This window comes from Manis javanica, chromosome X, assembly GCF_040802235.1.
Source record: "Manis javanica isolate MJ-LG chromosome X, MJ_LKY, whole genome shotgun sequence".
Classification (NCBI taxonomy): domain Eukaryota; kingdom Metazoa; phylum Chordata; class Mammalia; order Pholidota; family Manidae; genus Manis; species Manis javanica.
Genome location: NC_133174.1, coordinates 49,022,217 through 49,045,141, shown reverse-complemented (window position 1 = coordinate 49,045,141; position 22,925 = coordinate 49,022,217). Strand labels below are relative to the sequence as shown.

At 39.5% G+C, this 22,925-nt stretch overlaps 1 protein-coding gene across 5 annotated transcripts in view; it reads right to left on the bottom strand.

The window, feature by feature from the left end:
• Positions 1-22,925, bottom strand: part of KLF8 (KLF transcription factor 8) — a 415,506-nt gene that overhangs the window by 63,643 nt on the left and 328,938 nt on the right. For 4 of the 5 annotated variants that reach the window (XM_073228097.1, XM_073228095.1, XM_073228098.1 and 1 more), the window contains one exon: positions 14,761-20,929. In XM_073228097.1, the coding sequence (XP_073084198.1) occupies positions 20,748-20,929 (182 nt within the window). In that variant the 3' untranslated portion in view covers positions 14,761-20,747. Of the gene's footprint in view, positions 1-14,760; positions 20,930-22,925 lie in introns of those variants that run through there. The other variant, XM_073228094.1, reaches the window with a different exon arrangement.

Here is a 22,925-nt window from a genome sequence, read left to right as displayed (position 1 = left end):
ATGAATATACAATGGGGAAAGGACAGCCCCTTCAATAAGTGTTGGCAAAACTGGACAGCTACATCTAAGCGAATGAAACTGGATTATTTTCTAGCTCCATACACAAAAGTAAACTCGAAATGTTAACAAGGACCTAAATGTAAGTCATGAAACCATAAAACTCTTAGAAGAAAACATAGGCAAAAATCTCTTGAACATAAACTTGAGCAAATTTTTCCTGGACATATCTCCTTGGAAAAGGGAAACAAAATAAAAAGTGAACAAGTGGGACTACATCAAACTGAAAATCTTCAGTGCAGCAAAGGACACCATTGGCAGAACAAAAAGGCATCCTACAGTATGGGAGAATATATTCATAAATGACTCACCTGATAAGGGGTTAACAACCAAAATATACAAATAAATCATATGCTCAACACCCAGAAAAAGTAACCATTAAAAAATTGGTGGAGGACCTGAACAGACATTTCTCCATAGAAGAAATACAAATGGCCAACAATCGCATAAAATGATGATCCATATAGCTAATCATCAGGGAAATGCAAGTCAAAACCACAATGAGATATAGTATCACACCAGTTAGAATGGTCACTATCCAAAAAAAATATATAACAAATGTTGGCAAGTATGTGGAGAAATGGGAATCCTCTTACACTGTTGGTGGGAATGTAAATTGGTGCAACCACTGTGGAAAGCAGTGTGGAGGTTCCTCAAAAACCAAAAATAGAATTACCTTTCAATCCAGTAATTCCACTTCTAGGAATTTACCCAAAGAAAACAAATTCCTTGATTCAGAAAAATCTAGGCACCCCTATATTTATCACTATACTATTTGCAATAGCTAAGATATGGAAGCAAACTGAGTGTCCATCCATAGATGACTGCATAAATAAGTGTGGTATATATACACAATGGAATATTATTCAGTCATAAAAAGAACAGAAATCCTGTCATTTGCAATGACCTGGATGGATCTGGAGGGTATTATGCTCAGTAAAAAAGCCAGGCAGAGGAAGACAAATACCATATGACTTCACTTATTCATGGAATATAAAAACAAAGTGGAACACAAGGAACAAAACAGCAGTAGACTCACAGACACTAAGAGTGACTAGTGGTTACCAAGGTGGAGAAATTGTGGCTGGTGGGTGGGGAAGGTGAGGGGGATAAAGAGGCACAATAATTCACAATCACAATATGAGTTGTTCATGGAATGGTAGTAAAGCATGAAGAATATTGTCAATCATCCTCTAACATCTTTCTACATTGATAGATAGTAACCACACCAGAGGGGCTGATAATTTTTATTTTTACCATTTTTAGCTATATTTTTATATTTTATTTTATCAAATGTACATCACAGTGGTTCAACAGTGCCCCTCCACCTCCCCCAACCTCTGCCCACTCCCTTCTCCCTTGGTAACCACTAGTCACTTCTCAGTGTCTATGAGTGCCTTGGAGCTGTGTTGTTAGCAAGGGGAGTAGAGGGTCTGGAGTTCCTGAGAGTTCCCAATCTGTTGAGCAATGGAAAGGCAGGGGAGATATTCTCTACATGCCTTTTCTCCTGAGAGAGTTCTGTCAAACCCTCATCACCTATGATACCCCTTCTACTAATGGCAAGTCTTTCAAACTGCCATCTCTGCTTTGGGTCTCAGGACTGATTGATTATGCCTGCACTCCACACTGGCTGGAGTCTCAGACTCCCAGAATGTTCCACCTGCTCCTTGCCTCCAGCGATAATCACCAGAACCCAATGTAATGTGGGTTTCTTCTCCCAGAGAAGATCTCCAGGCCCTGGTGTGCAATGCTCCTGGGCTCCTACCCCCTCTGTGCTCCATTTCTCTTTCTCCCACCTGTAGGCTGTTGTGGGAGAAGGGCTTGGGTCCTGCTCAATCTCAGCTTTGCCACCTCACCCTTTTCTGTGTTGTCCTCTCTTCCTCAGGTGTAGGGGCTCTGTTCTGCAGTCTTCAGGTCTTTTTCAGGTCTAGTTGCATTTGCTGTATTTTCCTCTTTTATGTGTTTTTGGGAGGAGGTTTCTGTCTTTCCTTCCTACTCAACCATTTTTAATCTGATAATCATCAGTATATGGCCTTTTTAATAAATATATGGCTGTGGGTAAAATTGCAATATTTCCAAAGTCTCTCACCTGACTTTAGTGCATCTCCATAGAATAGGTGTTTCCAAGGGATAGAGAGAAGTAGTCCATCTCCATATCAATAGGTAATAATTACAAGGGTGAGCAAGGACTTATCTGGACTGGACAGGTTGGGTGGGGGTTTCCTCTGCAGCTGGGTTGAGAGAGATGTAAGAAATATGCGGGTTTCACTCACTTTATTTCTCCCTTTGACTGGTATCAGTTTCAAAGGTATTTTGCCCCAGGATTTCCCCCCTGGAGTTACATCTGATGGTACTTAGCAGGACTTCTGAACATGAAATCTGTCTACATGGGTGTGACCCTTGGGCAGGCTGTCTCTAGAGATGGTGGGGAGATGTCCAGAACCCCTCTGTGGATGGTGGGGACACCCCAGTGGCTATGGCAGTAGAGAGTGCATCTTCACACGGGAGCCCCCTATCTGTGGGGCTTCAAATCGGGGAGCACATAGTGGGGAATCGGACTAGGGTAAAGCACCTCCTAGAGGAGTGGGGCCTTCCTCAGAATTGGGGAAGGGTGGAGACACTGGAAGTTGCAGAATTAGCCCTCTGTCAGATAGAAGACTGCTTAGAGGCTCCAAGTGGCTGTGCAGCAGCTGGCATTGTAGGATCACTTTTCCTCAAGATAGTGGAAAGTGTTATAGAGGAGAGAGAGAGGGTTATTGAAGGGAGAGAGAGACTTTGGCAGGAGAGAGACCCACTTCAGCATTGCTTGGAGGAGCTGGGAAATGACCTACGGGATGCCCTTAAGAAAGAGAGACAGTTATTGAGAAGACAGGTCACACTCCTGAAAAATTCCTTAGCAGCAGTGAGGGGGGAGGCAGCCGAAGAGTCTGTGTTGCAGGGGATCACATGGAGGAAGGGGAGGAATGAATGATTCCTATAGCCCTGGAGATGATAGAGGAGATGTCAGGAGAGGATGAGGGGGAGTGGCTGAGGGCTGATCTGTTGCCAAGGCTGCCACCTGAGGCACCAGCCTCTCCTGTATTAAAGGCCAGACTGATGTAATTAGGAAAGTAAAAACACAACTGTGGGCTCCTCAGAGGGAGGAGGCGCCCCCTCCTCAGGTTGTGGAGCATGCCATGCAATGCCTCTATACTCAGGATGAGCTGGTGAACATGAGCGTCCAGTATTGGCAGAAGCCATCAGAACCTCTGCCTACATGGCTTTTGTGTCTCTTGGATATGGGGGAAGAAAACATTGCTATGTCAGGTTCTGAAATGAGTATACTGGCTTCCCTGATAACTCACCCTTCTCTCTGGCAACAGTTGCAAAGTTCCTGTCACACCTCAACACCTCAGGGAATTGGGTGCTTTTGGATTGGATGACAGCAGTCATCAGGGCACTTTGGCCTAATCAGTGTAATTTACCATACTTACACACTAGCTGGAAAATGTATGTAGAGCTACAGCAGGTGTTACGGGAGCTGGACATGAAAAATATCATCTATAATATGAACCCCCAGGTCCCTGATGAAGAGTTGTTCACTGTAGGAATGAGAAATCTGGTGCTCCATACAGCTCCCCCATCTCTCTTTGGGTCCCTACTGACTATTCTTCCCCCTCACATAGGGCAACCCATAAGTGTGGCTACTCATGCTTCATCAATCTGGGGGAGGTTGAAACAAGAGAATGGAAGTACAGGCTACGACTGAAAGGAGAGGTGCAATGGGCTCTGTGAAGGTCTCAAGGACCCAGATGTGGGTCGATTTAATAAAGACGGGGGTAGTGAAAGAAAAACTTGATGGACAAGCCAATAGGATCTTGTTAAAACTATGGCACCAATTAAAGCTAGAGCAGCAGTTCCAGCCACTGATGTCCAGGACATGGAAGCTGGAGGCAAAGCCCCATGTCCATCCTGTGTCCCTGAAAGACATCCTGGAGGACAGTACCCAGGATCTGCCTAGGCTCTCAACTGCACAGGAGGATGATTGGCTGTCGTGGTTTGACTGAGGAGAGGAACAAGGCTGTAACCTTATGGGATGTGGTGGGACCAGAGGCCACATGTAGAATTAGCAATTCATTGGTCCCCTGTGAATGTACAATGTGTTTTGGCAGTGGTGGACAGAAGAGCTGAATATTCTCCGGCTTATGGCAACCCTGAGCATTTTCCTGGGACTCCTGCTCTGATAGGTAGCTATGTGGGTAAGGAAATTATAGTTAAGAAAGCCCAAATCCCATTGAAGATAGGTATTTACCCCCAAAGGAGTTTACTGTGTACATCTCTCCCATCCCAGAAAATATTTTGGGCATCGATATCCTGCAGGGCCTACAGGTGAACTCAGACTGAGTGTACATGTGGTAAAGGCAATTTGAAGGGGACATGCTAACCACCCACCTGTAGCTCTACCGGGGCCTCGGTGAGTGACAAATACTAAGCAGTATAAATTGCCTGGGGGTTAAAGAGAAATTGAAGAAACTCTATAGGAGTTGGAGAAGGTGGGTATCTTAAAGTCCACTCATAGGCCTCTTAACTCCCCAGTGTGGCCAGTGAAAAAGCCAGACAGTTCCTGTTATATGACCATGTACAGGGGATTGAATAAACTCACACCCACTTTGTATGCTTCTGTCCCTTCTATAGCAGCCCTTATAGGCACACCGCCATGAACTAGGGACATGTCATTATGTTGTGGACTTAATACTTTCTTCTCTATTGACATAGCAAAGGAAAGTCAGGAACAGTTTGCCTTCACAAGGGAAGGCCAGCAGTGGACATTCACTGTCCTTCCACAGGGATAACTTCACAGTCTCACCATCTGTCATGGACTTGTAGCCCAGGACTGGCCACATGGAAGAAACCACAAACGGTGCAGCTGTATCACTACATTAATGATATTATGTTCACATCTGATTGTCTTGCAGATTTACAAGAGGCAGTTCCTAGACTGTTGCAACATCTACAGGAAAAAGGATGGGCTGTGAACAGCACCAAGGTTCAGGGACCTGGTTTATCTGTAAAATTCTTGGGGTTTGTCTGGTTGGGTAAATCTAAAGTTATTCCTGAAGCAGTCATGGACAAGGTCCGGTCTTTCCCTATCCCTACCACTGTGGCAGAGTTTTTGGGTCTTTTAGGCTACTAGAGAGTGTTTATCCTGCACTTGGCACAAATTCTGAAGCCCTTGTACTGGTTAATATGAAAGGGCATCAGGTGGGACTGGGATGACTCATGTCCAGATGCTTTTATTGCTGCTAAGTGAGCAGTCAAGGCCAGAGAGGCCTTGAGTGTAATGGACTCATCAAGGCCCTGTGAGCTAGATGTTAATGTAACCAAAGATGGTTATCAATGGGGTCTTGGCAATGGCTTGAATGGACATGGTGAACTACTGGATTCTGCTCACAACTACGGAAAGGGGCAGAAGTCCAGTGTACCTTGATAGAGAAGCAACTGGCTGCTGTATACATGCCTTGCTGGCTACAGTGCCCATCACAGGAACAGCTCTGACCAAGGTAGTAATCACCTATCCCATTGAGAGTGGGTGCAAAACTGGACCCAAAGGCAAAGGAGTGGTGTGGCACAGATGCCTGCACTGGTGAAATGGGGTGTATATTTAGAGCAGCATACTGCCCTCTCTATTAGCTCCTCAAGTGGATAACCCCAACACATATTGGGGCCACTGATGTACACCAGTGGAAAGCAGAAAGAACTTGTTTTTGAGTCATTGGTAGCAAAGAAATTTTTTTTCTTTTGATATCATTAATGTACAATTACTTGAACAACATTATGGTTACTAGACTACCCCCATTATCAAGTCCCCCCAACATACCCCATTACACTCACTGTCCATCAGCGTAATAAGATGCTATGGAATCATTACTTGTCTTCTCTGTATATACTGCCTTTCCCGTGTCCCCCCACCCCATATATTATGTGTGCTAATCATAATGCCCCACTTTTCCCCTTATCCCTCCCTTCCCACCTACCCTTCCCAGTCCCTTTCCTGTTGGTAACTGTTAGTCCATTCTTGGGTTCTGTGATTCTGCTGCTGTTTTGTTCCTTCAGTTTTTCTTTGTTCTTATACTCCACAGATGAGTGAAATAATTTGATACTTGTCTCTCTCTGCCTGGCTTATTTCACTGAGCATAATACACTCTAGCTCCATGAATGTTGTTGCAAATGGTAGGATTTATTTTCTTCTTATGGCTGAATAATATTCCATTGCGTATATGTACCACCTCTTTTTTATCCATTCATCTACTGATGGACACTTAGGTTACTTCCGTTTCTTGGCTATTGCAAATAGTGCTGCAATAAACATAGGAGTGCATATGTCTTTATCAAACTGGGCTGCTGCATTCTTAGGGTAAATTCCTAGCAGTGGAATTCCTGGGTCAAATAGTATTTCTATTTTGAGTGTTTTGAGGAACCTTCATACTGCTTTGCACAATGGTTGACCTAGTTTACATTCCCACCAGCAGTGTAGGAGGGTTCCCCTTTCTCCACATCTTCACCAGTGTTTGTTGTTTGTCTTTTGGATGTTGGCCATCCTAACGGGTATGAGGTGATATTTCGCTGTGGTTTTAATTTGCATTTCTCTGATGATTAGAGATGTGGAGCATCTTTTCATGGGCCTGTTGGCCATCTGAATTTCTTCTTTAGAGAAGTGTCTGTTTGGCTCCTCTGCACATTTTTAATTGGATTATTTGCTTTTTGTTTGTTGAGGTGCGTGAGCTCTTTATATAATTTGGATGTCAACCCAATATCATTTATTAATATATTCTCCCATACTGTAGGATGTCTTTTTGTCCTACTGATGGTGTCCTTTCCTGCATATAAGCTTTTTAGTTTGATATAGTCCCACTTGTTCATTTTTGCTTTTGTTTCCCTTGCCCGGGGAGATATGTTCATAAAGAAGTTGCTCATGTTTATGTCCAAGAGATTTTTGCCTATATTTTTTTCTAAGAGTTTTATGGTTTCATGACTTACATTCAGGTCTTTGATTCATTTTGAGTTTACTTTTGTGTATGGGGTTAGACAGTAATCCAGTTTAATTCTCTTCCATGTAGCTGTACAGTTTTGCCAGCACCATCTGTTGAAGAGGCTTTCACTTTCCCATTGTATATTCACGGCTCCTTTATCATATATTAATTGACCATATATGCTTGAGTATATCTGGACTCTCTATTCTGTTCAACTGGTATATGGGTCTGTTCTTCTGCCAGCACCAAATTGTGTTGATTACTGTGGCTTTGTAGTGGAGCTAGAAGTCAGGGAGTGTAATTCCACCTGCTTTATTCTTCCTTCTCAGGATTGCTTTGGCTATTCAGGGTCTTTGTAATTCCATATGAATTTTAGAACTATTTGCTCTAGTTCATTGAAGAATGCTATAGGTATTTTGATAGGGATTGCATTGAATCTGTAGATTGGTTTAGGCAAAATGGTCATTTTGATAATATTAATTCTTCCTAGCTAAGAGCATGGGAAGAATTTCCATTTATTAGTGTCCTCTGTAATTTCTCTTAAGAGTGTCTCATAGTTTTCAGGGTGTAAGTCTTTCACTTCCTTGGTTAGGTTTATTCCTAAGTATTTTATTCTTTTTGATGCAATTGTGAATGGAAGTGTTTTCCTGACTTCTCTTTCTCCTAGTTCTTCATTAGTGTATAGGAATGCAACAGGTTTCTGTGTATTAATTTTGTGTCCCACAACATTGCTGAATTTAGATATTAGATATAGTAGTTTTGGAGTGGACTCTTTAGGGTTTTTTATGGACAAGGTCATGTCATCTGCCAACAGGGACAGTTTGAGTTCTTCCTTGCCAATCTGGATGCCTTTTATTTCTTTGTGTTGTCTGATTGCCCTGGCTAGGACCTCCAGAACTATGTTGAATAAAAGTGGGCAGAGTGGGCATCCTTGCCTTGTTCCCAATTGTAAAGGAAAAGCTTTCAGCTTCTCGCTGTTAAGTATAAAGTTGGCTGCAGGTTTGTCATACACAGCCTTTATTATGTTGAGGTACTTGCCCTCTATACCCATTTTGTTGAGAATATTTATCACGAATGGATGTTGAATTTTGTTTAATACTTTTTCAGCATCAATGGAGATGATCATGTGGTTTTTGTCCTTCTTTTTGTTGATGTAGTGGATGATGGTGATGGATTTTTGAATGTTGTACTATCCTTGTATCCCTGGGATGAATCCCACTTGATCATGATGGATGATCTTTTTGATGTATTTTTGAATTCGGTTTGCTAATATATTGTTGAGTATTTTTGCATCTATGTTCATCAGGGATATTGGTCTGTAATTTTCTTTTTTTGTGGTATCTTTGCCTGGTTTTGTTATTAGAGTGATGTTGGCCTCATAGAATGAGTTTGGGAGTATTCCCTCCTCTTCTACTTTTTGTAAAACTTTAAGGAGGATGGGTATTAGGTCCTCACTAAATGTTTGATAAAATTCAGCAGTGAAACCATCTGGTCCAGGAGTTTTGTTCTTAGGTTGTTGTTTGATTACCAATTCAATTTCTTTGCTGACAATTGGTTTATTCAGATTTTCTGTTTCTTCCTGGGTCAGCCTTGGAACGTTATATTTTTCTAGAAAATTGTCCATTTTTTCTATGTTATACAGTTTGTTACCATATAATTTTTTGTAGTATTCTCTCATAATTCTTTGCATTTCTGTGGTGTTTGTAGTGATTTTTCCTTTCTCATTTCTGATTCTGTTTATGTGTGTAGATTCTATTTGTTTTATTTTCTCAAAGAACCAGCTTCTGCTTTCATTAATTCTTTCTATTGTTTTATTCTTCTCAATTTTATTTATTTATGCTTTAATCTTTATTATGTCCCTCCTTCTACTGACTTTGGGCCTCATTTGTTCTTCCCTTTCTAGTTTCATTAATTGTAATGTAATACTGTTCATTTGGGATTGTACTTTCCTGATGTAGGCCTGTATTGCAATATATTTCCCTCTTAGGATGGCCTTCACTGCATCACACAGATTTTGTGTTGTTGAATCACTGTTGTCATTTGTCTCCATATATTGCTTGATCTCTTTATTTGGTCATTGATCCATTGATTATTTGGGAGCATGTTATTAAGCCTCAATGTGTTTTTGGGCTTTTTCATTTTCTTTGTTTAATTTATTTCTAGTTTCATACCTTTGTGATCTGAGAAGCTGGTTGGTACAATTTCAATCTTATTGAATTTACTGAGGTTCTTTATGTGGCCTAGTATATGATCTATTCTTGAAAATGTTCCATGTACACTTGAGAAGAATGTGTATCCTGTTGCTTTTGGATGGAGTGTTCTGTCAATGTCCATTAGGTCCATCTGTTCTAATATGTTGTTCAGTGCCTCTGTCTCTCTACTTATTTTCTGTCTGGTTGATTTGTCCTTTGGAGTGAGTGGTGTGTTGAAGTCTCGTAAAGTGAATGCATTGCATTCTATTTCCCCCTTTAATTCTGTTAGTATTTGTTTCACATATATAGGTGATCCTGTGTTGTGTGCATAGCTATTCATAACAGTTATATCCTCTTGTTGGACTGACCCCTTTATCATTATGTAATGTCCTTCTTTGTCTCTTGTTACTTTCTTTGTTTTGAAGTCTATTTTGTCTGATACAAGTACTGCAACTCCTGTTTTTTTCTCCCTGTTAGTTGCATGAAATATCTTTTTCCATCCTTTTACTTTCAGTCTGTGTATGTCTTTGGGTTTGAAGTGAGTCTCTTGTAGGCAGCATAGGTCTTGTTTTTTAATCCATACAGTAACTCTATGTCTTTTTATTGGTACATTCAGACCATTTACATTTAGGGTGATTATTGATAGGTATGTACTTATTGCCATTGCAGGCTTTAGATTTGTAGTTACCCAAGGTTCAAGGGTAATTCCCTTACTATCTAACAGTCTAATTTAACTCACTTTGTGTGCTATTACAAACACAACCTAAAGGTTCTCCTTTTCTTTTCCTCCTTTTTTTCCCTCTTCCATTCTTTGTATGTTATGAATCATATTCTTTACTCTGTCTATCCCTTGGGTGGCATCTATTTAGCCTTAGGAACACTTCCATCTATAGGAGTCCCTCCAAAATGCACTGGATAGGTGGTTTGTGGGAGGTAAATCCTCTCAACTTTTTCTTATCTGAAAATTGTTTAATACCTCCTTGAAATTTAAATGATAACCTTGCCGGGTATAGTATTCTTGGTTCAAGGCCCTTCTGCTTCATTGCATTACATATATCTTGCCACTCTCTTCTGGCCTGTAAGGTTTCTGTTGGGAAGTCTGATGATAGCCTGATGGGCTTTCCTTTATGTGTGGTCTTTTTTCTCTCTCTAACTGCTTTTAAAAGTCTGTCTTTATCCTTGATCTTTGCTATTTTAATTATCATATGTCTTGATTTTGTCTTCCTTGGGTCCCTTTTGTTGGGAGATCTGTGCACCTCCATGGCTTGAGAGACTATCTCTTTCCCCAGATTGGGGAAGTTTTCAGCAATTACCTCCTCAATGACACTTTCTATCCCTTTTTCTCTATCTTCTTCTTTTGTTACCCCTATAATATGAATATTGTTTCATTTGGAGTCATCACACAATTCTCTCTATATTCTTTCATTCTTAGAGATTCTTTTTTCTCTTTGTGCCTCAGCTTCTTTGCATTCCTCTTCTCTAATTTCTATTCCATTTACCATCTCTTCTACTACATCTAATCTTCTTTTAAATTCCTCCATTGTATGTTTCATTTCAGATATGGAATTTCTTAATGATTGAATCTCCAACTTAAATTCGTTCCTGAGTTCTTGAATATTTTTCTGTACCTCCATAAGCATGTTTATGATTTTTATTTTGAACTCTCCTTCAGGCAGATTGGTGAGTTCAGTTTCATTTGACCCTTTTTCTGGGGTTTGTGAGATTTTGGTCTGAACCATCTTCTTTTGACATTTCATATTTCTGTGTGGTGCCAACTAGTGTCCAGAAGCTCCAGTCTCAGCCCCTAGAGTAATGTTGTGGGTCATAGGGGAGTGGAGCTGGTGCCTGGGGTGAGGAAAGATCTGTTTCCTTATTCCCATCTGTGGTGCCTGTCTCCAGTGTCAGAGCCAGTGGGCCAAGCACACAGATGTAAGCCTCTGTGCTTTGCATCTCAAGATGTTGTAGGTGGGGCCTCCCTCTGTCTAGCCTGATGCCAGCACTGTGACTGCAGGTTTGTGAACCAGTGTTTGGTAGCCAAGAGTTTTATCAGTTGGGAAAAGCCCCTATATCTGAAGGTACTTGGTATACATATGGCTCCACTCATGGGCAGACCCCAAAGTGGATGGCTGTGGCTTTCCATACTAAGACTGAGACAATATAGATGAATGATAGAGAGGGGAAGGGCACCCACTGTGCTGAGTTGCAGGCAGTATGGCTCATTATCATCTGGAGCCCTCCCCTCTGGTTGTCTGCACTGACAGTTGGGCGGTCTATCAGGGCTTGACCCGGTGGCTACTGACGTGGTATCATGCCAACTGGATGGTTGGTCACTGGCACCTTTGAGGGCAAGAGTTGTGGCAAGAGCTATGGGTCTTTGGTCAGAGTTAGGCAGTTATTGAATATCATGCAACTGTCCATTTGCCTTTGGCCTCCCCAGTGTATGAGGAAGGAGACACATTGGCCCTCTGATGTAGCCCAATGGTTGAATCAGCATTTGTTGCACACAGGGCAAAAAACAATCTGGGCTGTAGCCCATTGGTGGGGCTTGCCGTTGACCATTGAAGAAGTCAGCAGAGCCTGGAGGAAGTGCCTTGTGTGCTCTAAGAGGGATTTACACTGAGTCTAGCAGCAACATGGTACAATAGTAAAGGGGCTGACAAACCTTTTCAGGTGGCAGATGGACTATATTGGGCCTCTCCTCATATCAGAAGGATATTGGTATGCCATGACTTGTGTGGACAGAGTTACTGTACTGTTGGTTGCTTTTCCTGCATGCCATGTCAATCAGTAAACCACCAAAAGGGGTCTAAAGTGTCCCTTTGCAGCTTATGGCCTTCTGTAGGTGACTGAAAGCAATCAAGGCACCCATTTTACTAGATATGCATTACAAGAAGAATGGGTGTAGCAATTAGGAATAAAGTGGAAGTTTCATGTATCATACAACCCTACCAGGGCAGGCATGATAGAGAGGTACAATGGTTTGTTAAAATCTGGCCTGCAGTTAGACACCAATAGTCTCCACGGCTGGTCAGTTTATTTATGGACACTGCTACGGCGTTTGAATGAGAAGCCCTGAAAAGTAGTCTTGAACACTGTGGGTATGCTAACACGCATTGCTCTCTCTCCTATACAACTGTGTGCAAACCAAAGAGAAGTTATTGAAGCCAGAATATGACCAGCAGACCAACATCCTGCTTCCAGCTGAAACTGCATTAAACCCTGGAGACACTGTTGAGTGGATGTGGCCCTGGACATTTCAAAACATGGCCCAGTGATGGCTGGCCCTTCTTCCACCTCGGAGAAAAGGCCTGGAACCTGGCCTGTGTGTTCCTGGAGTAACAGCAGTAGCCCCCAAAGATCATGGTAGTGTACCCAAAATGTCTGGGAGGTAACAGGGAAGTTTTATCTTTATGGCCAGTACATATACCTCCCATAGCCCTATATAGTGACCCATCTGTAACTCCCACAGGGAAGGGGTGAAAGTCTGGTATACTAGACCAGGATGAGATTCCATTCCTGCCACTGTCCTATCACAGGACTGCTCTCTTGCACGCATCCCACCTGATGGACAAGATTTGCATATGCTGCTGTCATTAAAACATGTATCTTCTTGCCTTTAAGGGTATTGTCTTCTACAGTCCCTGGGGCCTGGGCGTGTCCTCTGGCTGCAGCTGCCTTGTGATGATTGCTCTGAACTCCCCACCTATTCAGCTCCTGACTTCCTGCGGAATGGGCGATTTATGGACTTACTCTGCCTAGGACTTTGAACCTAGCTGAATCCTCTGCCTTGAGGATTTTCATGATTTTATTGCTGTTGCTATTGTATGTTATTAGTCTGGTTACAATACTCCAGTTTTCTCACACAGGGGCCATTGTGGGTGACGGGGAACAAGTAGGTTGTAAGGTGAGATTTCTGGAGGAGTTGGTTGTGGGTAAAATGCAATATTTCCAGAATCCCTTGCCTGGCTTTAGTGCATCTCCATACAATAGGTATTTCCAAGGGGTGAAGTTGTCCATGTCCTTATCAATAGGTAATTACAAGGGCAAGTAAGAGATTATTTGGACCATAGAGGTTGGGTGGGTGTCTCTTCTTGTGCAGCCGGGTCAAGAGAAATGCAGGACGACTGCTTTTAAGAAATAAATGGGTTTCTCCTTTCTTTCTCCCTTTGACTGATTCCAGTTTCAACGGTATCTTGCCCCAGAATTTCCCTCCCAGAGTTACAATGACCTCATAATAAATACAGAAAAATTTCTTCCAATATATCTACTATTTTATATCTCTAAACAGTACTGTATAATAACTGCCCATTTCTATATATTTTTCCAACATTTGTCTTATGAAACTTGTAAAGAATTGCCAAATGAGTGGAAAATTTTCATTTTATTTCCATGATTAGTAGTGATATTGAGTATCATTTTATGTTTATTGACTTTTTGTAATCCATCTGTAAATGGTTAATTTTTATTAATGTTGCATATTGTGCTTTTTTGTATTATTTGTATGATTTCTTTATATATCCTGGGTACAAACCTTGTGTTATATATGTGACTGTCTTTTAATTTTTATGGTATTTTTTATTTTTCACATTAAAATTTTTTCAGAAATATTGAACATATACATATTATGACACTTAAGACACTACTTTGTTTCTTTGGATGCTGGTATCACCCACTAGGGAATGAATTTATTGAAAGCGGCTGTGTTTTATTTATTTCCATAGCAACCAGTAAAGATCTTGGATTATTTTTAGCTTTTTAGTCAATATTTGTAGCATTTAATTGATGATAATTTTAACCCACAGAGATGACAATGACTCTTAGAATAAACAAATGAGTAAAGAAATATTACTGGAAAACCTATACACTCTGAAATTAATTTATATCATTTGTAGTGAAAATTCCTTTCTGGCAACCCTAGGACAGTCACTGTGTCTTTTCAGATTTTGATCTCAATCTTTCTCACAGGATTTCCTTCTTTATACTTTTTTTCTCAAAGTCTTTCTGAAAGACAAAGCTTCCCAAAACAGATTCCTCAGATAAGGCAGCTTCTCACATCTCCACCCAAGGCTGGTAGTTACACTAAGGCAATTTTTTATTTTAAAGCTCTCCAAATACCCTACTCTCCCATATTTTTTATTAGGAAATAAACAAACAAACAAAATGGTGAGGAGAGCAGGGATGGGCAGGGAAACCTAGCCAACTGAATCTATCCCACAAACTCCTGTGGGATTATTTGTAGGAAACATACAAAAAGAGCACAAAATCTTCCATTCAGGAACATGGCTGAATAGATTCCCAAGAATGGGGAGTTCCTCACACATTTAAACACAGAAATTATTGTGCTTAAGAAAGCTCAGTTTCCTTTCTTATCTCGTACTACTATACAGTATTTTTGTCACAGCTTTACCCAGAAAATGGAAAGAAAATGATAAATTTATGCCATGCCATGCCATGCCATGTTGAAGAAATGTAAAATGGTGACAGTCAAGGTAATAGCCATGTTTTCTAAAGTTTAAAATATTTTTATTAATAAAAATGTACAGTAATCAAACATAACACCAAGCACACACCTTGCCTGGATGCCACACAGGGAGAGCCCCATCAGGCTAGAACAGAATAAACTGTACGTGGCCATGCTGAGGATACTCTTGAGTATCTCCAGGTGATTAAAGGACTTGTATGTAAGAAATTGCTCATGATCTTAGCCTCAAAGTCATGTCTCTGGAACAAGAACTACTACTGAGGAAAAACAGAGTGCTGCTCTAAAGCACTGAAATAATGAGGCACAAACATAAGTATTATAGAGACTAAAGCTTAATTCTATAATTTCTTTAAACAAACTAGCAATGACAACTAGTCAATTCCTTCACTGCAGGCTCCTTTCCCCACATACACAGAGTCAGTTTCTCTCAGTGTGACCTCCTGTCAAAAAACAGGGAAGGGCATCACTAAGGATTCTCTTCCTTTTATTATGGAATAAAATGAAAACAGAACTGCATTCAACATAATTATAAAGTAATATCCAACACAACTACTTGTACTGACCCTGGGAAACTTCTACTGGAGGGGAAGGAAAGCTTATCAGTTAAAAAATTAGTCCCTCTCTCCCTGATTTCTACCCACCACCAGAGAAGGAAATATAAGATGAAACCAGTGTTTGAAATCAAAGAAATCAAATTAAAGATATATACTGCCACTGGTATAAATCCTATCCTCTTCCATCCCACTCCCATCCCATCCACCTCACCCCACTTCTTTCCAACATTAACTGCTCAGAGCACAGTAAATGGGGAAAGAGAAAAATGTAACCAGTAAATTTGAACTAGCCAAAGTTTGAATGGCTCCGGAAAATTGCCTTTGTGCTTCTGAGAGGGTGATGTGTAATTTGGTCTAGGCAGAGTAAGGAAAGAGGAAGAATTCAGCTTTTGAAGCAATGAATTTTGCCTGCATATTCCTTTAGGCCCTAATATGCTTTGAGTCTGGAAACCGAAGAGAATCTTATGGTTAATATTGAAGAGAATGTAGGGGCAGGAAGAGAAGAAATAATAGTGCTTCCAGTGACTATTTTTCAATTACTTTTGTTACTGACTCAAAGTCAGCTCTTTATTATCTGGAATGCCTAATCCTCTCTTTTTTTCCTAGGGTAAATTTAGGGTACTGTAATTATCATCATAGTGGTGATCATAATACTTTGTTGCTCATTTAAGGATCTCCCATCATTTTTGCCAACATTCATTAATGAGAATCCTCACAAGAGTCCTGTGAAGTAGACATTTAGATCCCCATTTTACAGATGTGTTATCTGAGGCACAGAGAGGTGATGTGATTTGCCTAAGGTCAACCAAGTGAGAGACAGGAATATATGGAAGAGAGGTAATTTGGGGTAGCACTCTTATTATCAGAGAGCCATATTTACCAGTGAGAAAAGAAAGTGCTAAGTGTTTCAGCTGGGCATACTCACTTTCTTCTGTTTATCTCTATGTATGTATTAGTACAGTGAGGAGGATAAATAATTTGCCTTAGTTTATTCAGGGTTAAGTCAATTCCCAATGGCTTGGTTCTTGATAAAAATTTTTTAGGGCACAATAGACCCCAAGTTCCCAGAACTCAGATAGCTGAAATCCCTAATTCCCAGATTTTGCCAATTACTTTATTTCAAAGAACTGTTGGAGTTCTAAAAATGTTATTACCATGCACTGTTGTTTCTCTCAAGTGTGCAGGTTAACAATTCAGATACTGCTATACATGTGCACTAGAACTGAACAATTCAGTAAATAGATGACAGGGTGTGGGAGCCAGGTTTCTCACTGCTGGAATGAGAGGTTACAGATAAGCAAAGTGAAAAGTCTATAATGATGTGTGCGGTAATGGACTGAAGTTGGAGACATCAGTATGAACTCATGTTTAGCTTAAAAATAACATGGAAGACTATATATAGAAATATTTTTAGATATTTGTAGATGTGTGTATATACATGGGTTAGTGTATCTTGCTCTGTCAGCTGAGATGGCCTAAAGTACCGCAGTAGCAACAAGCATACCTAAAATCTAGATCTTGGTTTCCAATATAATTCTCCATGAAAACAAAATGGAATTCTTTAAGAAATGGTTGATTATAGGAGTCAGCCAAAAATATATACAAGATGAGCCTGGAACATCTCATAGTGCCAGAAAATAAGGATGTGTTAAAAAAAATGATGAGGGTGTGTCAGAAGGACTTAAAAGTTAACCCAAAATAGTGTCCAATAGCCAAGGCTGGAATAATTTGAACAATGAAATAACATTGTGTTGCATTACAACCTGAAGTATAAGATAAATATCCATGAGTCTCTACTGATACAAGTAAATGATTACACAAATAAATAAATGAGGGAGAAGAAACAAATCTCTCATGCACAAGAATTCAAAATAACTTATGTAGATACTCATCCTCAAGGATGCGATATATAGCTCACCACTCCTTAAGTGTGGGCTGCACATAGTGACTTCCTTCCAAAGAGTATGGCATAAAGCAGGGAGAGGGGTAGAGTACTGAGGAGAAACTTGACAAATGCTATCTCAGCCAGGTGATAAGTTTAACATCAAGAACATAAGTTATGTTAATATGATGTGATGAAAATTGCAGTTCACCTCTATAGTCTTCCTCCCCAAAACCCATAATCTCAGATTAATCATGAGATACAGGTAAAACAAATCTCGATTGAGGAATAAACCACTCAAAACTGACAAGTTTATGGGAAACAAGAAAAATCTGAGAAACTGTCACAACCAAGAGAAGCCTAAGGACATATGAGTACTAAATGTGATGTGGTATCTTGAATGGGATACTGGAAAATGGATATTATGTAAAAACTAAGGAAATCTGAATAAAGTTTGGACTTCAGTTAATAATGCATCAGTATTACTTCATTAATTGTAACAAATGTACCATACAAATGAAAGATGTTAATAAAAGGGAAAACTGGATGCGGGATATGGAAACTGTACTATTGTCACAATTTTTCTGTAAATCTAAAACTGTTCTGAAATTTTAAAAAATTATTTAAAAATAAGTTATTCTCACAAATTGTCTGTCTTGCCCATAATTCACTCAACCTAATTTACCCAGCCACTTCCCAGTCTACAAAGTTTTACCTGAAATTTCTAATCATAATTATCAATTGTTATGTTCAACTGTCAATCATGTACAGACGGAGGAATTCCATTGCAACAAATCCCAGGATATTATCTAACCCTATTGAACAAGGCCATTTACCATCCACTAGGCAACTGTTCACATAATGATGAACAGATTTTTGCTAGTGTAAGCACAGCAAATTCAATTAATCTCAAATGCTACCTAAGAGTGACAATTCCTTTCAATATCATTGTCTATCTAGAAAAGTTTTATATGCATTGGTGCAATACTGTATTGTACTGTATGTGAATCTCTGTACTCTACAAAATACTACAAATTTTGACATACTTCTTAAAATATATGTAAATAACTGGAAGGATTTTATTGTTATTTGGAGGGGAGAGGGCATGAAGAACAGTATTAGAACTGTTTCTTGACTATGGACAATGAATAAAGCATTAACAAATCCCTCATTATTTTGCATGAAAAATTTTGAATACAGGCTTGGGATGTCAGTGATACCAATATTTGGAATCCTAATTTGATCAACCTAGTAGTACAACAGTATATTTGATAGCCTTTATTTATAAATAGATATGCTCTAATGCAAAAGATCCTGAGGCCTGAGTGGCACACGTCAGTTATGAACTCTGGAAAAGGAGTCCCAAGATCCAAACTCTGGGGAAAATGAATAAGCCCTTGAACTGTACTGTGAAATACCATATTAACTATTCAGTGACAAGTTTAAATCTATGTATGATGGCAATTCACCTTTAAAAATCTTATAGCTACATAAAAATCCCCTTTAACACACTGGTCCTTGATATTTCCTAGTGCTTTAGCAATTAGTCTATGGTGTGGAACTTGTACACCAAAAGTCAGGGAGAAGCCTCTATCAAAATAACAATGATAATAGTAAAAGTCGACATGTCATTTTGAAAAATACAGTCCTTGAATTTATGAAGGTTTACGGTCTGGAAAGACACTGTAAGTTTAAATGAGGTAAATCAAATCTGAGATAATATACAGTGTTAGAAAGAAAACTTGTGTGCCTAATGTTATATGTCAATGACCACAAGTACATTATACTTAATATTTAATCAACCATAAATGATTTGTGAGTAGTCTAGTTTGCTAAAGCATAACATATATATAAAATTGGACAAATACTACAGCCAATGATGTAAACTTTTCTTTAGTGTGTTTTAATGTGATCCCTGGGAGAATAGGTATGGTCTATAATGCCTTAAGGAACCATCTGGGGAAAGAATCTGACTCACATTTGTCTCATCTTTAAAATATGAATGATTGGTAAGACTAAATGGTTAATAGGATACCTTTTCAGTGCTAGAGTTCTATGATTTAGTCAGAATGGACAGCCTTTGGAGGTAGTAACGTAAAGCATTCATGGAGGGAATGGTTGAATATTTGCCAAAGAAAAGGAACTCAATATGAAGACAACCTTTAGGATGGAGGCTGAATTCAAAACCAAGTGATTCAAAGCCCACTCTCCAACCCTTCAGAGTAAAATATGCCATGTGGAGGTAGATCTGATGTCCAGGGCCTAGAACAGACGATTTTATGTTCCTCTGTTATGAAACTATGATGAAACAGTTTGGGTAACCAAATGTGTATGTTATGCAGTTTTTCTCTAATGGCTAAAGGAAATGGCTTAGGTGTTCACAGCAGTTGCAGAAAATAAAATTTTGTGTGTGTGTGTGTGTCATTTCTCATTAAATGCTTCTTATATTCCATTTGAAACAAGGAATACATGCTAATAATGCCAAGAAATAAATTTTTTTTTCTTCAAACCCCTCACCTCTGCATAATATGTCCCCAGTGTGTAATTTGTTATCATGCAATTTGCTCCTAACAGTTGCTTTATGTAAGCAAAAAAATAAGTAGTACATTGTAACCCCTTAAAGACACTTCCTCAACAGGCTGCCATTTGAGTGAGGTTTTATTACAGCACTTTTGATATCCTAGCCAAATCAAAGTCCCCCTCTACTTGTTTTCAGGATCATCCTGGTTCTGCTTGTTTCTATCACTGTCTAACATACTCTCCTGGAACACTTTTCTCCCTACTGGCATGTCAATGTGTTCTGTGAATATTTGTCCAAATTTAACCTAATAAAGTATGTAATTGTGCAGAAAGATCTTTCATCTGAAGAAGGAGGAGGAAGAAGAGGAAGAGGAGATTTCCTTCATTCTCTTTGAAGTATTTAGGAAGCAGAAGCACCAGCACCATCTGAAAACCAACTGTAAGAACAAATAGGTTTGGATTTACAAAATCTTTGAGTTTCATATAGGACTCAGCTAAAATCACTGAGAATGTGCCCTATACTCAGGACCCAAATCCTCGTAACTCTTACTAACCAAGAACATTGTTATGCCTTCTTCTAAGAACTTGAAAAAAAGTCATTTTTAGAAGACTACCAACCACTTTTCAGTACTTATTTAAAAAATATGGACACGAATTCTGGAAAACAAGAGAAAAAATAGGGAAAAAGCAGCGTGTGTTTGTTCACAGCCTTGAGTTTGATTCCTGTGTTGTTACTGTAGGAAAAATGTCCTATCTCAGAGCAGGGATGGGTGTGGGAGGGTGGGGGGGGCAACCATGGGTGCCACACTGAAATTCAACCCATGGGGAGGTTGAAAAAATTGGGGACTGTCCAATGGAGAGGTGAGGGTGAAATATGAGGAGTTCCCATGGAAAACTAGCTATATTTTCCTACAGTCTCATCAACCTGGCTCAGTGTGCTCCTCCAAGCCCATTTCAGAAGCAAGCTGAAGTGAAAGAGGAAAAGATGGTCATGTCCTCAACACATACAGAAAGAGACCAGTACATATCTTCTAGTGCAGTTTGTGTTTCTCACATGGTGTCATGGCGTCGGCGGTGCAGGGACAGGTGGTCAGAGCGAGAAAAGCTACGGTTGCAGTCTGTGCACCTGAAGGGTTTGATGCCTGTGTGCTTACGGAAATGACGGGTGAGCTCATCTGAGCGAGCAAATTTCCAGGAGCAGCCATCCCAGGTACATTTATAAGGCTTCTCTCCTAAAAAAGGGAATATGAGAAAACAAAGGGGGGTCAGAGAAGAGACACTGGAAAGATAACAGAGTACATAACCTTTTTTCAAGCCTTCAGTCAAAAGGTGAGGCAATCACTTTGAAGATATGCTTTCATTAAACTTTACAGAAGTACTAAAGAGAAGTCCAGATGGAGAAGTGAAAAGCACATAGGCTCTGGTTCAAATAGGCCTTTGATTGAATCCTGGCTCTACTACATACTATCTGTGTGATCTGAAATAAGTTATTTCTCCTTGGCTGAGTCTGTTTTCTCATCTCTAAAAGGGGATAAAAATACTTTACAGGTTTGTTTGAAATATTTTCTTTTTTTAACACAGCTAGTAAATGCTAAAACTGGGATCTAAACCCAGGTCTTTGACACCATCCAGTGTACCACACTGCAGTAACCATATCCTCCCAAACAAACAGTGTAAAATACACACAGAAAGAATGTATGATTCACTAGAATGGGCCATCAGCTAAGGCTATAGGTCTTCTTCTATGTAAGGTAAGGGTGAGAAGAGTCAAGTCCAACTTTCTGAAATAGCTCTATGCTCAGTATGCCTTGCTTGCATCTGGGTTATATATGGAATATGTATGTTCCAGATAGAAAGCTAAATGAAAAAAAGTAGTATAAGAAACATTAACACAGTATGACCCCATTATTGTATATATATCATACACCACATACTTATACACTCAGAATAAAGGTAAATCAATGCACTTAAATGTAAATTATGAGAAAAGTTAACAGTGAGTGAATATCTGGAAAGTGAGGGTGAGAATGATGAAAGAGGACTTTTTATTTTTCACCTTTCTGTATTGTTTGAATGTTTTAAAATTCATGATGATGTATGTTATAATCAATTTTTTCAATCAGAAGGAAAGAAGCTATATGAGCAAAATTAAATATTAACTATGGTTAAGTCTAGGTCATAAGATTAGGGTAATATTTGTTTTCTTAATGTGTTTCTCTATTTTTCATTTTATATGTGAGCATGTATTGTTTTATAATAATTAACAAGCAAAAATGCAGACAAAATACATTGGTATTCTAATGGTCTCCTTTTCTCTGGCTCTTTCTCCACTTCCTCCACATAAAATTTCCAAAGTATTTAATTTTATGCTGCTCTAAATTCTGGTGGCAATCTGGTTTGCACATACTACTCTTCAGTTTACTGCTTAACACCTAAAAATCCTCCAAACTGTTTAGTAATTAACTATACACCTCTCAAATAAAGGGCAACAGAATGGAATTCACTCTGACTTACTGTTTTGGACCATACCCAGGCAACCATTTTGAGGATGAAAGATGTTAATTACCGATAATTTCAATATTCAGAAATTGCTGCATTAGCTGCTAAGAATGAGACAGAATTGGATGTATTGAGACAAAAAGGTGGCCAATGAAATGTTATCAAATGAAAAGAGAAAGTTATTGAATAGCTACAGACACACACACACACATACACATCCTATTTATGCTTTCTGAACCTCTGTGTCTCTTTGTCTCTCTGTGTCTCTCTTCCTCCCCTATGCACCCCTCACAGTCACACATACATACACACACACACACACACACACACACACACACACATCACACAAAGAGAAACCATCTGGAAGACTACAGAGAAAATTATGAACAGTGGGGAGGAGAATGAGACTTCAGACAGTGCTGAGCATGTGTAAATGGGATTTTCACTTTTTGTCCTATTTACTTCTAGCCCATCTCCACACTTCCCAACTGTCACATTAGTATGTTTTCTTGAAATCTCTCAAGAATTGTTCCTGAGAATTCCTATTTTCTTTATACTCAAATAAAGAAAATTTTACTTGTAAAGAAGTGACACCCTGTGGCGATTGAAACTCATTGCTAGAATACATAGATCACTGTTCAGGAATTCAGTAAGGAGACCAATTTTTCTATTTCAAAAGAAGTTACCTTTCCTTACAATCAAACAAGCTCCTGTTTGTGCCAATGCACT